The sequence below is a fragment of the Aricia agestis genome, chromosome 10, assembly GCF_905147365.1.
Source record: "Aricia agestis chromosome 10, ilAriAges1.1, whole genome shotgun sequence".
NCBI classification, from domain to species: domain Eukaryota; kingdom Metazoa; phylum Arthropoda; class Insecta; order Lepidoptera; family Lycaenidae; genus Aricia; species Aricia agestis.
Window position 1 is genome coordinate 5,555,160 of NC_056415.1, and position 13,558 is coordinate 5,568,717.

Here is a 13,558-nt window from a genome sequence, read left to right on the forward strand (position 1 = left end):
ACTGTTAGAATAGTAACAACTTATTGTACCATATTTATGCAAATAAAGAATATTATTATTATATTATTATTAAAACCACATTCTTATGAAAAGAACTGAAAATAACATAATATAATATTATCAGTTGTATTATATTATAGATACAAAAGATTATTATAAATGTTATTTTCAGTTCTCAATACCGAAATAATTTCAGTATACATTTCAGAATTCCCACCATCAATCACTTTAGTAACAAGAAACATTTAAGTATTTCTTAATCGGTTAGCGCTCTGCGCTTGTACTTAGCTGCGTGAACCTCTAGATAAGATATCTTTCAATGTTAAATACGTAATGGTGAACATTATCACTAATTAGATCAAACTTTGAGATACGCAACTAAATTGTGAATTTAATTTAAATTACTTTTATCTCCCTATCAAAGGTTAATATTTTGAAATATTGTTTATTTATGTCGCTACATTGTACTAATAAATGGATAGGTTGCAAGATTAAAATGGGTATGAGCAAAAATATATTCAAGTATCCTATCTTCCTATTCATATTACTTAAAGTATTTTTTGTATAAAAATAAAAAATATGCTTGTAGCATCAGCTAGGTAGTATTAGCATAAGTCTCATCGACTTTGGTCCAAATGGAATTATTTAAATCAAGTAGACACCAATATTTGTAAGAATAGACCAGAACAGTCTACAAACGTCCACAATATTTAAATAATCTTGTACCTTAATTTATTACAGCTTAGTTATAATTTAAATAATTAGGCTAATTTTTAATTGTTATTATAAAGTTAATGGTGATATTTTTCTAACAATCAAATAATTTATAAAACATAAATTTTAATAGTCATTATAATTAATTGCATCCTATCCACAGATTCTACATAATATTCACATTCATTATAATAATATATCCCCTATACTATTAACATATAAATTAGGTGTTAGGCGCAGTATATGTCACTATGATATGACAGTGTTCACATAGCGCCTTTCCCCTGTTACGCCACCTAAATATACATTTATAACAAGGTAAGTGGAGTGGTTAAAATTACACCATCTGTTTATAAATCTCAAGGTGTGACTTACACCTAAAATTAGCTTTTTCCGCATTACGTGGATAACCGTAAAAACACACAATTTTAAAACTAGGTTGCCTACAACTTCGTTGGGTGAATATATTTTTTTTATGAAATAAGGGGGCAAACGAGCAAACGGGTCACCTGATGGAAAGCAACTTCCGTCGCCCATGGACACTCGCAGCATCAGAAGAGCTGCAGGTGCCTTGCCGGCCTTTTAAGAGGGAATAGGGTAATAGGAGATGGTAGGGAATGGATGGGAGGGAAATAGGAGAGGGTAGGGAAGGGAATTGGGCCTCCGATAAACTCATTCACTCGGCAAAACACAGCGCTAGCGCTGTTTACGCCGGTTTTCTGTGAGAAAGTGGTATTTCTCCGATTGAGCCGGCCCATTCGTACCAAAGTTGGCTCTCCCACGTTATATTCAGTTCAGTTCAAATTCAATTCAAATATATTTTCATAATTAACTAAGTAATAAAATAAGTAAATGTTAATCTTGATTGAAGTATGAAAAGTTTCACTGTCCATGATTAAAATGCTAATCATAATTTCATAGCCTATAATGATACCTGGGCCAGACATTATCCAACCTTTTATCACATTGTTATAATCACTCAATGTTTCCATGTGTCTATCAATTATACGATCGTATTACACGCACTTGGACCTTGAAAACACAATCAGATTACAGTGTCAAGGTCCCATTTCTTTGCCCCACCGAGAAGTTGGCGCGTTATATAAAACTGTTGTTCACGAATACCAATAACACAATCTTGTCTTACGTACTCACAAAATGTTCAGCAAAGTGAGTAATAAAATAAAATGTTCTTTAAATCTAAAAGAGTTGTTATAAATAATCGAATGGTGGATAAAGTAAAAAGGTGTTTATTACTAACAATTTTCAATATATTTAGGATCTTACTAAGGATCACTTTCGTTTTTAGATCTTAGCTTTCGGTGCCATGTTGGCCGCAGCCAACGCCGGGCTGCTAGACGGGCACGGCCACGCCGTCTCCTCACAGAGCATCGTCCGCCACGACGCCGGCCACTACACCGCGCCGCTGGCCTACGCCGCCCACGCCGCGCCGCTGGCCTACGCCGCCCACGCCGCTCCCCTGGCGTACGCCCCGGCCGCCCACTACGCTGCCCACGACGAGTACGCTCACCCCAAGTACGAGTACTCGTACTCCGTGGCGGACCCCCACACCGGCGACCACAAGTCGCAGCACGAGACCAGAGACGGCGACGCCGTGCACGGTTCCTACTCGCTGCTGCAGCCCGACGGCTCCGTGCGCAGCGTGCACTACACCGCCGATGACCACCACGGGTAAGACCACCTATTCTCGAACATTACGATTAAGCCATGCCACAAGCTTTCTTATATTAAACCAAGTAATAATGATTACCTGTTCATTACAGATTCAACGCCGTCGTGGAGAACTCCGCCCCCGCTGTCCATCCCCACCACGCCCCTGCCTACCATCATTATTGAATAACCTAATTTTAAAATTCAACCACATAACTGTAAATATTTATTGTACTTTTGTAAATATGAGGCTACTAAATAAAACATGAATGAAATAATGTTTATGAAATTACCACCTTAATCTAAATAACAATTTAAACTATTGAATAGTATATTTTAGTGTGTTCACGAGTCACTATTAATTATACTGAGTTTCATTACTATTTAACGTCGGACAAATCACAAAAATCTTGTATATAAAATTCTCGTGTCACAATGTTAGTTACCGTACTCCTCCGAAACGGCTTTACTGATTCCTAGCAAATTTTATATGCATATTCAGTGGGTCTGAGAATCGGCTACTGGGTACTATTTATATTGATAAGTGCATTTGTTGAATAAATAATAGTAAATTATTACAACTCGAGACTAACAGCGACCATTTTTTGTGCGACGGGACAGCTAGTAATAATATTATATATATTACTAGCTGCTGCCCGCAACTTCGTCCGCGTGAATGTATGTTATTAAAATCGAGATTTAGCAAATTAAACACCCATCTACTACTTTTGGATCTATATTACACACGAAATTTTTAATTTACATTAAAGACCCAGGAAACTTGAACCTCAGATACTTATCGTTTTGAAAAATCCTTTCTTCGAAGGGAAAAAAATTGCAATTTGTTGTGTTAGACTGTTGCCAATAATAATTGTGACAAAAACGCTTGAAGGCACGGATTAAGTTCCTATAGTGCTGTCCACGATATCACCGTAGTATGCGACATCATATTTACACTGTAGGTTGTCTAGCATTGTAGTTCTTTCGTCTTGGCAGAAAAAACTCTCCCAGAGAACATGATGAGAGGTTTATTCAAACATACTGCCTTCGGTCGTACATATTTTACCATTTCTACCTATGTGCCCGTCGGGCACTGCCCGACCGATGCTAGCAAACTTAGATCCGTAAAGTTTGACTTTAATATTTCCATGGCCGGTAACGAATTGAGATACACAACGCGGTCAATATCCATCCAGGGTTTGGATAATCGTTTACGAATATTAGGAAAAGTTTTAAAGATTTAGACGTGGGAGAGCCATGCTTCGGCACGAATGGGCCGGCTCGACCGGATAAATACCACGTTCTCACAGAAAACCGGCGTGAAACAGCGCTTGCGCTGTGTTTCGCCGAGTGAGTGAGTTTACCGGAGGCCCAATCCCCTAACCCCTACCCTATTCCCTTCCCTACCCTCAACTATTCCCTTCCCTTGCCTTCCCTACCCTCCCGTATTACCCTATTCCCTCTTAAATGGCCGGCAATGCACTTGCAGCTCTTCTGATGCTGCGAGTGTCCATGGGCGACGGAAGTTGCTTTCCATCAGGTGACCCGTTTGCTCGTTTGCCCCCTTATTTCATAAAAAAAAAAGATCAACCTTTGCTAGAATTGGTAATCATTTTGGCTGTCGTAAATTTCGAGGAGTTCCTTCAATCAATTCGACCTGTATTTATGTTATATTTTCAGAACTGCCTAGTTCATTGTTTGTTTTAACAGGAGTTTTTTCTACCTTTTACTTGCGGGCCTGCTTAGGCCTGTATAGGTACTGTATAGGTAGAAGGTAAATAGCAGGATCATTTAATATTTTAGGGTTCTGTAGCCAAATGGCAACAACGGAACCCTTATAGATTCGTCATGTCTGTTTGTCTGTCCGTCCGTATGTCACAGCAACTTCTCTCCAAAACTATAAGAGCATATTATATACTATTGAAACTTGGTAAGTAGGTGTAGTCTGCAAACCGTATTAAAATGTTGATACAAAAATGGATAGTATGGATTTTTTCTAACCTAGTATAGTTTGCGAGAGACACTTTTCCAAAGTGGTAAAATGTGTGTCGCCCCCCCAACTTCTAAAATAGGTGCATGATAGGTCAAAAAAATATATGATGTACATTACTATAAAAACTACCAACAAATTAGTAGTCTTTTTTTTACGTCATAAATGGAAAACCTCAATTTAACTTTCATTAAATGAACTGAAATATAAAAGTAAATCAAAAACCTTTTAATTTCATAAAAATAAACCTTATTGCTGCTTCGTTCCCTTCATGGTCGAGTCCAACTAGCACTTGGCCGATTTTTTTATTTTCAATATTATATTTGAGCCTAATCTACTATCAAAGTTGATCAAAATGCGTTAAGTAGTTTTTTAGTGAAAAAGTAACAAACGTAGGTCGAGAAGTTGATTCATAGGCAGATGGCGGACCTACGTAATTTGGTCGCGATATGTCAAGCCCAGCCATCAGACTAATATTGAATTGACATAGCCCGACCAAATGGCGTAGGTCCGTCAATTACCTATGAATCAATTTTTTCGATGATACAATAATATACTCATGAACTTGTGCCTGTAGAGGTGCTCCCTCACCGGGAGCATTCGCTTGTAATGTAACATTACAGAGACGAGCATTGCAATGCGCACAGCGAGACAAAAGGATATGATGAATACTACGAATAATAAAAACTAAGGAAAAGTAATTCCCTCAAAAAACATACTCCACAATACTTGTCAAAAAAGTGTACCTTAGGTACACATTTCAATACATTTGCAATATTTAGGTGACCTTGAGCGGTACTAGGCTGACGTTACATGACAGATCAAAAGGAACCAAATTTAAAACGGTAATAGTATGTGAGTTTCGATTCCTTATTTATTATTCGTAGGATGAATAGCTTATAGACGACTAATAGAAATGTAATAAAAAATATATTTACATGTTACGACGACTGTTATAAATAAGGTCTTCACAAAGCGAAAAATAGACTTTAATGTAAAAATAACAAAAAAGCTCAACCATCAGTATATTTTTTCTATGTGACTTTGACTGCAATCTGCATTCAATACTGCACTTGTACACTTTTAATGCCTCATGGGTCGGATTTCTTAAAAAGTTTGCTATTGGACATCTAAATTATAACCTACCTTAGAAACATATTTTAGCCTGATCATTGCATTGATCTGTCACCTTTACCTTTCATATCTTATTTCTGGTTTTTGCGATACGAGCTACAGGGCTATAATGGTCACATTTAGCAATTTCTCTCAATCAATTCAGCAAATAAATTGTCAAAACTGTCAAACTGACAAATGTCAATTTAGTACAAATTACTAGACAATAATTGCATTTTGCGATTTTAAAAAAATAATCATATTATGATTCACAATATAATTCTCCAAAGCGACCATTTTAGCCCCGCAGTGCTTATTGCAAGGACCGCTGTAAACTGTTTTTTTTAATAAAATTCCGGTTATTAAGTAAATTATTATATGGAATCGGTATATTATGTGTAAAAAAGTTTTGGCAATAAACATATTAACATAATATGTTAGCAGATATATTTTCATTCATAAAAATATCAGTGCTATACATGAGTTTTTTACTTAGCGTTTTAAGTATTAAAATTACGCATGTTGAGTCATTCGAGGTTAGCCAGAAACGTGCTAGGCGAATTGACAAAACCAAGGCAATTGTAATTAAATGTTAGACACTCACGATTTACGCGAATATTTTTTGCATATCCCGTGCTTAGTCCGGTTTCCCATGATACGAGTGAGCACTTTTCTTATTTATTTATTTTATTTATTTATTTAAATCAGGCTACGTAGGCCCATACAATATATACCTTAATGACTAACATACATAAAAATTATATAAACTTAACAACTACACATTATCAATTTATCACGAATTAACGGCGACGTGACACGCGCTACATTCCGGAGTCTCCCCCGGAAATTTATGAATCGGTTACTTAGGGTTTAATCAAACCGCAAAGCGACGAGCATATGCGTTTCTTTTGTACTAAATTGACAGATTTCAATTGCGTGAGACGTCTTGCGAATCTGTCAAATCTATACAAATTTGGAAACGCATCTACGCGTCGCGTTGCGATTTGAATTAACCCTTATAAGCTGCACTCCAACTAAAACAAGTTTCTATATTAAATGAACGACAGTATAACATAGCGATTTTGGATTGCTAATAGTCAGGTCTTTAGGTTGACGGATGGCTCTAGTATGGCAAGATTTAAATATGATGTATTCAATAATAATATCTTATATCTTTAAACGAGCAATTCTTGTATATATATAATTGGAATCTCGGAATCGGCTCCAACGATTTTCATGGAATTTAGTATATAGGGGGTTTCGGGGGCGATAAATCGATCTAGCTGGGAATCATTTTTCGAAAATGTCATTTAATTCGTGTTTTATCGAATACCGAGCAAAGCTCGGTCAAATAGCTAGTTAACATTTAACAGACAACAAACGTATTGCAATAAATTCAACGTTAAACTTCTGAGTACATTTATAAAAATAATTTTAACATTACATGTAATACATTTTTTATAATGTAAGAAAAACTTGTGGTAAATCAAAAGACTTGGAGAAAAAAAATTTAAAGAAAAATCACTTTGTATCAAACGTCAGCGTTAACTATAATAATATAATTTTGGATATTTTAAATAATATAATAATACATATTATAAATGAATATTTCCACGGAGATGAAAAACGCAGTGGGGAGCTGTGCGTTTTTCATCTCCCTAAACATAAATGTTTGCATAATATATTATTATCATGACCTATTTTTGAGAACCTAAAAAAAACTTTAAAATTGTCTAACAATTCAAAGATATTGTTTGAATTTCATTCTGGCTAAAACTGTACCCATACGAGTATTTTTATCGGTTTAACCTATTTATGAATAACTATATTATGCATTTGCCTACTCCCGCGTATAATTAAGGAATATTATAGGAACCGTCCATTTTTCACAACAAAAAAAAGTCTACGGCCTTCGTCGTAGTTGCTCTATATTTGTGCGAAATTACATTAGTATAGGTTTAGTAGGTTGCGAGATTGGCGTGTTCAAACAAACTAGCTATTCAGCTTTATAATATAAGTAATAACAATGACCAGGACACTCAACATCCTGGTCTTGTTATTCCCAGATTTACATTGCATTCTCACATACATACATCCAAAAGTTGTCAAAACCTACCACAATAAACGACCTTGCAATAGTTATGATACGTGGAGTCAAGGTCCGCATTTCTCCCCACCGCGGCGCCACACCACAGTTCTATAAAACCACAGCCCGGCCCCGATAACAATGTACTTGTTGTATTGCAATCCATTCGAAATGTTCAGCAAAGTGAGTTGCGAATTTAATTAAAATCGATGAAAGATTGTTATTTAAGTTTATTACCAGCGCGTTTTGTAATACCAAAATAGTGTTTACCTAAGTGAAATATTTACATTTAGCACTTTAAAAAATTTCGGGATTAAAAAAACTGACGTCTGTTGGTCATTGATGTCTTTTGTATAGAAGAACAAAATAAATGATTTAGCAGTCATTCTTTAAAAGTCTTTGTTTTTCAATCATTTTTAAAACTTTTTTTTATCTCGAATAGATCTTAACTTTTGGAGCCATGTTGGCCGCAGCCAACGCCGGGCTGCTGGGCGGGCACGGCCACGCCGTCTCCTCACAGAGCATCGTCCGCCACGACGCCGGCCACTACGCCGCGCCGCTGGCCTACGCCGCCCACGCTGCGCCGCTGGCCTACGCCAGCTACGCCGCGCCTGTAGCCTATGCCGCTCCCGTGGCCCACGCCGCCCCCCTGGCGTACGCCCCTTCTGCCCACTACGCCGCCCACGATGAGTACGCTCACCCCAAGTACGACTACTCGTACTCCGTGGCGGACCCCCACACCGGCGACCACAAGTCGCAGCACGAGACCAGAGACGGCGACGCCGTGCACGGCTCCTACTCGCTGCTGCAGCCCGACGGCTCCGTGCGCAGCGTGCACTACACCGCCGATGACCACCACGGGTAAGACTACACCTACTTCAACATTATGAGCAAGCCTTATCACAAAGTTTCTAAAGTTTCTAAGTAATCATTCCGACATGTTTATTCCAGATTCAACGCCGTCGTGGAGAACTCCGCCCCCGCTGTCCATCCCCACCACGCCCCTGCCTACCATCATTATTGATTCTTGATTACCAAAAAGTATTACTATTTATAATTTTGTAAATATTATGTAAATAAAAATAATTGAAGTACCTATAAAACATTTTTATTACTCTTCACAATAAATCTCATGGTGTTTGCTACTTTTGCAATACACAAAATATAGTATGCCAAGATGCCTGAATAAAAAATAAAGAACAAAAAAAATACATTTAAAAAAATGTAAAACTTAATTTTATACACTTTAAAGACTATAGATATATTAAATTGTAACTCACTAGATGTGTCTAATGAGTTGCATTTTAAGATATCTAATGCAATAAAATTTTGCCAAGTTTTAGTTGTTGTTGTGATGTTAATGCTGTGTCATTTATTAACGTTAACCAATTTTGTCTTAAAAGTGCTGCATGAGATTCTGTTGGCTTAGTAAAGTGTATAAACATAGCCACAAAATATATTTTTACCAGCACTATACAACATTCTCCTCTCTGCAATTTCTGTACAGACAGTGTTATACAGTAGTATTAACCACAAAACCCTTTATTGTCTGAGGGGACCCTTATCATGTGAAAAATGCCTTTGAATTGAATTAGAAATGGAAGCAATACTGAATAGGAACTTCCCGCAAACTTCACAAATTGGTGGAGATCTTGTGGTGATCTACGTGTAATGTATTGATGTAATTAATGATCATTATAAGCCTTAACTCTGCCACTGCTGGGCAAAGGCTTCGCTCAAATACTTCTATCTTTCTTTTTTCTGCGACACCATGCTTCCAGCTCACGCTCCATCTTTTTCTAGACCGGTCTCGGCGACGGCATCCGTGCGTCCGATGTAATGCAATGTATTATTGACAAACGTGTAAGACGTGGGAGAGCCATGCTTCGGCACGAATGGGCTGGCTCGACCGAAGAAATACCACGTTCTCACAGAAAACCGGCGTGAAACAGCGCTTGCGCTGTGTTTCGCCGAGTGAGTGAGTTTACCGGAGGCCCAATCCCTTACCCTATTCCCTTCCCTACCCTCCCCTATTCCCTTCCCTTTCCTACCCTCGACTATTACCCTGTTCCGTTTTAAAGGGCCAGCAACGCACCTGAAGCTCTTCTGATGCTGCGAGTGTCCATGGGCGACGGAAGTTGCTTTCCATCAGGTGACCCGTTTGCTCGTTTGCGCCCTTATTACATAAAAAAAAGCGAGATCCCACAACCTGAACATTTTGTGGTACACTTTACGGAAAAATATCACGCCTATTGATTTGTGTTTTAACATAGTGATTTTCATTTATAGGGCGCAAACGAGCAAACGGGTCACCTGATGGAAAGCAACTTCCGTCGCCCATGGACACTCGCAGCATCAGAAGAGCTTCAGGTGCGTTGCTGGCCCTTTAAAACGGAACAGGGTAATAGTCGAGGGTAGGAAAGGGAAGGGAATAGGGGAGGGTAGGGAAGGGAATAGGGTAAGGGATTGGGCCTCCGGTAAACTCACTCACTCAGCGAAACACAGCACAAGCGCTGTTTCACGCCGGTTTTCTGTGAGAACGTGGTATTTCTCCGGTCGAGCCGGCCCATTCGTGCCGAAGCATGGCTCCCGCTTCGCTCCCCCTGATTAAGACCGGGAGTTGTTTGTACCCAAGTGTGTGCGCAATACCCAAAAGTACGACTACTTATAAATTATACAAATAATTATTATTTATTTATTTCAAATCATACACATTGAAAAGCTTATACTCGTAAATAAGGCATATTTAATTTAAATACAAGATCAGTGATTTTAGCGTTAGGAGCTGTACTAGTTAAAACTGTGACACAGCTCCCACTTAGTACGGGAAATTGATTTTCCCACATTCATGAAAATCAAATCAAAGTTGCTGCAGTAATGCGGTAAACGATATGTCCTATAATATTATTCATACATACGTCGACTGCATTAACCATAATGATTTTGGTAGGCTATTGATATCAGGCATATCTTTTGTCTTTGCCGTAGAGTTAGGTTAAGTAGTAAGTGAACAAAAAGTTATTGAACTATTTATATCTAAAAACAAAGCTTTCATAACAACGTATTGCAGTAAAAAAGCATTGGGCAAATAGGGCGGATATGAGCCGTGGGCGGAAAGTCACGCCGTGCCGCTTTTATCTTACACTTTATATCTAACAAGTGTAATTATTGTACAAACTTAAAATAAAATTATATTATTACGTATCATAATACTTTTAAGGATAGTTAATGGTAATCTGATGCATGTTTGTCGACGAACAGACGGGCGAACATAACGTAATTCAACTATAGTACTTACCTACGCAGAAAGTCCTGAACTCTAAGAAAACAAAGCTTAACATTATCAATTTTACCTCAATCGTGGGAATCACAGAAACAATAGATTTTCAACTGTTATGCGAAAACCGACAGCCGGGTGCCGCTTGGGGATGATGGGTTAACGGGTTTCCGTTTTCCTTTCTTTAAGCTCGTACTAATCGTAATTTCCAATATTATTTTAAAAATTATTCATGTTTTTCTACTCTATAATAATTCTGATCATTATACCCACTAAAAAAATTAAAAGAAATCTTTAAAAAACTCACATATCAGTTACATTTTTACCGTAGCTCGTAGTAAAATGACAAAGGCATTACGGCCATTCATAAACTCGTGACCTTGACGTAACTGACAGAGTCAAGGTCCGAGCAAGCATTTCTCCCCACCGCGCGCCGCCGCCAAGTCACGTTATATAAAACCATACCGCTGGTCTACTGACTTCAATCTACTCTTGATTGCTAAATTACACACAAAATGTTCAGCAAAGTAAGTGCTAATAATCGGATTTGATGTTGATTTGGATGTTTTATATGTTAGATAAGGCACTATAAAGTAATCAAATTAAATAAGCATAAAATACATGTAATCCATTTTTAATTTCATTAATTTAATGCAATCGATAATTAAATGCAGTAGTAGTTACAAACACTGTCTTCGTATTATTTACCAAACTACAAGAATTAAAGTTGAATGCTAATTACGCCCGTCATCAATTTTGTGAGTCTGAAAACCCGAAAGTAATATTAACTTATTATTCGCAGATTTTAGCTTTCGGCGCCATGTTGGCCGCAGCCAACGCCGGTCTGCTGGGCGGACACGGCCACGCCGTCTCCTCACAGAGCATCGTCCGCCACGACGCCGGCCACTACGCCGCACCGCTGGCCTACGCCGCCCACGCCGCACCGCTAACCTACGCCGGCCACGCCGCGCCCGTAGCCTACGCCGCTCCCGTGGCCCACGCCGTCCCCCTGGCGTACGCCCCGGCTGCCCACTACGCCGCCCACGACGAGTACGCTCACCCCAAGTACGACTACTCGTACTCCGTGGCGGACCCCCACACCGGCGACCACAAGTCGCAGCACGAGACCAGAGACGGCGACGCCGTCCACGGCTCCTACTCGCTGCTGCAGCCCGACGGCTCCGTGCGCAGCGTGCACTACACCGCCGATGACCACCACGGGTAAAAACACTCGCCTACACATCGTGATGAAAACATCATTATTACCCTATCATAACAATATAAAATAACGTGTAACTTTTTAATTCCAGATTCAACGCCGTCGTGGAGAACTCCGCCCCCGCTGTCCATCCCCACCACGCCCCTGCCTACCATCATTATTGATACCAGATATAATTTTAACTAAGTTATTTATACTTTTGTAAATATTGTGCCAAAAATGAAAATGTAAATGAAATTTTTACACACAAATATCTCTTTACTTTTATTTAGTTCAAGAATCATATTTTATAAAAGTATTTATGACAGACAATAAGATTATATTAGGAACATAACACAATATCATGCCATCCTCAATTAAAATATGTATAGTTCTAGTACTTTGCTGATTTTTGCAATTGAGAGAATTACGTTGTAGGAATTGAAACCAGACCAAATATTTATTTTTATTTATTTATGCATATATACATAATAATACATAAAAAATATAAATAAAAGATACATAAAAAAGCATAAGAAAAAAAAACGACCTCCGTGGCTCAATGGTTAAAGTGTGTGGCAACACAAGCCGGGCGGGTTCGAATCTCACCGACGGAACAAAAAGTTTTTCAATGTTCCTGGGTCATGGATGGGTATTAAATATGTGTATCATAAAATAAAAATCTTAAATATATGTATAGTATAAAAGTATTAAATATATTTCCGTTGTCTGGTACCTGTAACACAAGTCCTTCAGGTACTTAGCACGGGGCCATACTGACGTGGTGTGAAGCGAATATAAGGTGGTAAAGTGTTCTTAAATTTTTTGATTTTTTCCCCTTAAAAGTACAAGTTCGCTAGAACATTTTTTTGACTTGATTACTATTTAACACATTTTTCGTGATTAGCGTCATTTTGATGAATGATGATGATGAAAATTCTCGAAAGTGGTGGCTAACAATGTTACTGTTAAATTATAGAACTATTAACCAACCTATATTACACAAAAAATCATCTGGTTAAGGTTACGTTCCAGGGTTCCGTAGTCAATGATTACAGAAACCAAAAACGAAACCCTAACCAGCTGTTTTTTTGTATATTTATTGGTTATTATTTATACAATTTAACAGTTAACGTTGGCCTCCAAATAGAGCAATCCATATTTTAGGACCATCAAATAGAAATATTATTTAATTCTTCCTAACTCTGTTAGCTACTACTTTCGAGAATTTTCGCAGATGAAATTGTTGTTCATCTAATCAATACGGAAGCCCGTTTGGCTCACGGTTAAACTTATGAGAAAGCTACACAGACCCATTTTTAACTTAAATAACTGGTAATCACCAGTAAATTTTTAACTTGTGACTTGTGGACTCGTGAACTGGAGATAAGGGCAAAATGATAGATGACAAGTAATTCGATACACATTCCGAATTGTAAAGAAAAAAAATCACACACTTGTTGTGTTACGAATTATTTATTTTTTTATGAAATAAGGGGGCAAACGAGC

General features: G+C 38.1%; 2 protein-coding genes across 3 annotated transcripts in view; both read left to right on the forward strand.

Annotated features, from left to right (window-relative positions):
• Nucleotides 1-8,611, forward strand: part of LOC121731423 — a 45,109-nt gene extending 36,498 nt beyond the window's left edge. The window contains exons 8-12 of the mRNA XM_042120839.1: nt 2,243-2,406; nt 2,499-2,547; nt 4,404-4,418; nt 8,017-8,435; nt 8,526-8,611. Of these exons, the coding sequence (XP_041976773.1) occupies nt 2,243-2,406; nt 2,499-2,547; nt 4,404-4,418; nt 8,017-8,435; nt 8,526-8,598 (720 nt within the window). The 3' untranslated portion in view covers nt 8,599-8,611. The remainder of the gene's footprint in view (nt 1-2,242; nt 2,407-2,498; nt 2,548-4,403; nt 4,419-8,016; nt 8,436-8,525) is intronic.
• Nucleotides 1,815-12,273, forward strand: LOC121731421 (cuticle protein 8-like). Of its 2 annotated transcripts, none has more exons than XM_042120833.1 (3): nt 1,815-1,884; nt 11,654-12,072; nt 12,162-12,273. In XM_042120833.1, the coding sequence occupies exons 1-3, from the start codon at nt 1,873-1,875 to the stop codon at nt 12,232-12,234; spliced, it is 504 nt and encodes a 167-aa protein (XP_041976767.1). In that variant the 5' UTR covers nt 1,815-1,872; the 3' UTR covers nt 12,235-12,273. The 2 variants fall into 2 exon arrangements, with proteins under 2 accessions (XP_041976767.1, XP_041976768.1); XM_042120834.1 differs by lacking the exon at nt 1,815-1,884 and adding an exon at nt 11,359-11,378.
• Nucleotides 12,274-13,558: the final 1,285 nt, after the last annotated feature.

Excerpts from the sequence above, each read along its gene's own strand:
- LOC121731421 (XM_042120833.1), top strand. Across the intron at positions 12,073-12,161 it reads ACCGCCGATGACCACCACGG|ATTCAACGCCGTCGTGGAGA; the intron begins GTAAAAACACTC and ends TTTTAATTCCAG.